Source organism: Amphimedon queenslandica, unplaced genomic scaffold (genome assembly GCF_000090795.2).
Source record: "Amphimedon queenslandica unplaced genomic scaffold, v1.1 AMPQUscaffold_13171, whole genome shotgun sequence".
NCBI classification, from domain to species: Eukaryota; Metazoa; Porifera; class Demospongiae; order Haplosclerida; family Niphatidae; genus Amphimedon; species Amphimedon queenslandica.
Genome location: NW_003546593.1, coordinates 34,533 through 37,120, shown reverse-complemented (window position 1 = coordinate 37,120; position 2,588 = coordinate 34,533). Strand labels below are relative to the sequence as shown.

At 36.0% G+C, this 2,588-nt stretch overlaps 1 protein-coding gene across 1 annotated transcript in view; it reads right to left on the bottom strand.

Moving 5' to 3' along the window:
* Positions 1-4: 4 nt before the first annotated feature.
* The window catches only part of LOC100638141 (cilia- and flagella-associated protein 77-like), a gene marked incomplete at its 3' end in the record, with an annotated part of 6,026 nt that continues 3,442 nt past the window's right edge, over positions 5-2,588 (bottom strand). Inside the window, exons 5-6 of the mRNA XM_020000589.1 lie at positions 152-184; positions 5-103 (exon numbers count right to left, since the gene is read on the bottom strand). Coding sequence (XP_019856148.1) covers positions 5-103; positions 152-184 — 132 coding nt within the window. The remainder of the gene's footprint in view (positions 104-151; positions 185-2,588) is intronic.

The window sequence follows — 2,588 nt, the reverse complement described above, 5'->3', positions numbered from 1 at the left end:
CTTGTCCTATTGTCCCTTTCCTTCCAATGGAGTCTGACATGTGATAGTTAAAAGCTCTGCTTCTCTCCTTGTCTGAATAGAAGGTATTTAAGCTTGCAGGGATCTAAAATAAAAATGGTTGAAGGGAGGGCAAGGAAAAGAGACTGCATACTTTAGAGAATCGCTTCATTTTCCACAGTGGTGGTGGATCAACAGGAGCTGAGTGTCTTCGAAGGAGAGATGCATTTGTTTCAAAAACTTTACCACAAAGACTCTGCCATCAAAGAAAAGAGAGAGAGAAAGAGTCAAATTGCGCCTGCATAATATTATTACTTAGCTTACTTGCTCTTTGATTTTATCCCTTTGCCTTTTCTCTGCTTCTCTTCTCTCTGTCAGCCATTTCTCACCATATCTGTCCTCAAGCAGCTCAAACAATGGAGTAGAAGGTCTTGTCGATACTCCAAATGTCATCCCTTCTGGCGGATAGCGAGATTTTCCAAGTTGTGAGTCCCGATCTTTGTCTCTTCGTCTTATATCGTGACAAGCTCTGAACTGGCTTTGCTCCTGGGCTGTAGTGAGGTCATTCTGAGCTGCCATTTTGTTAAGAGCTATGAAGTCCTTCTCTGGTGTTTGGTTTTGTCTAGCAAAAGAACCTTTTGCTGCATGCCATATTGAAACAGCTGCAGGAATGAGAGAGAGAGAGAGAGAGGGAAAGTGAGAAGATTTTGTATGCAATGAATGATACCACGTGACCATGTTATTGCACACGGGCCTGTGACATTAAAGTATAAAGGAGTACTAATTTCTTACCAGCTGGACAGCAAAAGGACAGTTGTAGAGTGATAGCGCCTCCTGTACAAGCTGATGAAGGCAGTGATTAGTGTATTTCATTTTTGATTTTTGTATTTTAATCCTCCTTTTTGATCAGATTATGATACCTGCTCTGCTCCTGTAGTGAGGGAATGGAGTATGATGGAGAGCAAGTAAATATAAAGAGAAATTATAAAATAAGAAGACAACTTTAAAAATAAAAAAAGTAATAGAAAAAAGAGTACAGTGGGGCCACCAATAATGAATCTTATCATTAACTTTTCCAGCTACTAGTAGCTGACAACTAATACTATTGATGGTCACAGAAGACTAAGTAGGTTAACTGTGATTTTCCATAAAAGTAGCTAACTAATTCATTAATTTGAATTCCATGCAGTCCTTGTTAAGCTCACATACAGTCTAGTAAAATGTTAAAGATGTTCATCTTTATGTTGTTGTTGAATACTAACAAGTACTAACTAAAGGACTCAACAAAACAACACTCTACACTTCTCAAACTAAACCCTGTTAGTACTACTAGAGACTATGAGGAATCAGTTAAGAGTCTAATGTACAGAGGAATTGTCAATTAATTATCATTTCAATTCTCTACAAAATCAAATTAAGAGTGCAGCAATCATGCGTGGCATAATTTGGTGGTGTATAGTGATGCACTGATACACATTTTTGAAATCGATATTAACCAGCTGATTAATTTGTGAAAATTTCATTAAAATGGCCGATACCGATACTTTTATGAAAATGTTTTAAGAATAAAAATAGTCATTTGTTATTCTTAACAATAATCATTGATTAGTGTCATTAATATTTATAGTCAAAATTTGGTAGGTTCTTTTTTAAAAACAGTAGCATCTCTTCTTTCTCTGTACTCAAACTGTTTTTTTTCATGTCATTTTGTGGGTGCAATCATTATTTTTATTAAGAATTATTATACTTATCAACAGTTCTTATATCAGTAACTCTTTTTGGCTATGTACCAATATCAACACTAGTGCATCACTAGTGGTGTATCTAAACAGCAGAAATTTACCGGTAAAGTATTTACACTATCATGTTGCAAATACAACTGCTCATTCAATAGATGGCTTGAATTCCAGTTCTTGTCAAGCTCACGTACAGTCTAGTAAAATTTCAAAGATGTTCATCTTCATGCTCTTGTTGCTGTGTTTAATAGTTACCACTGATGAAGGAGAAGGATCTTATTGTATGGCTGATTGTACTGGATATGAACATGAACCATCACTGTATCTAAGAGTATGCTGTATCATTAGTAACTTAGGACAGACTGTTACCATTAGAGGAATTGGTAAAACAAGATATATTCTATGTCCTAAAGTACAACCAAAGTCTTGTCCACAAGGTACTGTACATAACTGGAATAATTCATGATATACTTATTGTAGATAACAGAGACTGTAAGAGCTTGTTTGAGACTGGTTCTGATATAAGTGGTGTCTATACTGTTAATCCTGATGGAGGGACTCCATTTCAAGTTAGTTGAAAGTAATTTATAATTATACACTATTGGATCACAGGTATACTGTGATATGGAGACTGATGGTGGTGGATGGACTGTATTTCAGAGGAGACAAGATGGATCTGTTGATTTCTATAGATACTGGACTGACTATGAGAATGGATTTGGTAACCTTACTGGTGAGTTTTGGTTAGGGTTGAGCAAGATTCATCGTCTTACTAAAGAAGGATCAAACACACTAAGAGTGGACCTGGGAGACTTTGATAATACACAGCTTATGCTAACTACTCTACATTAATGT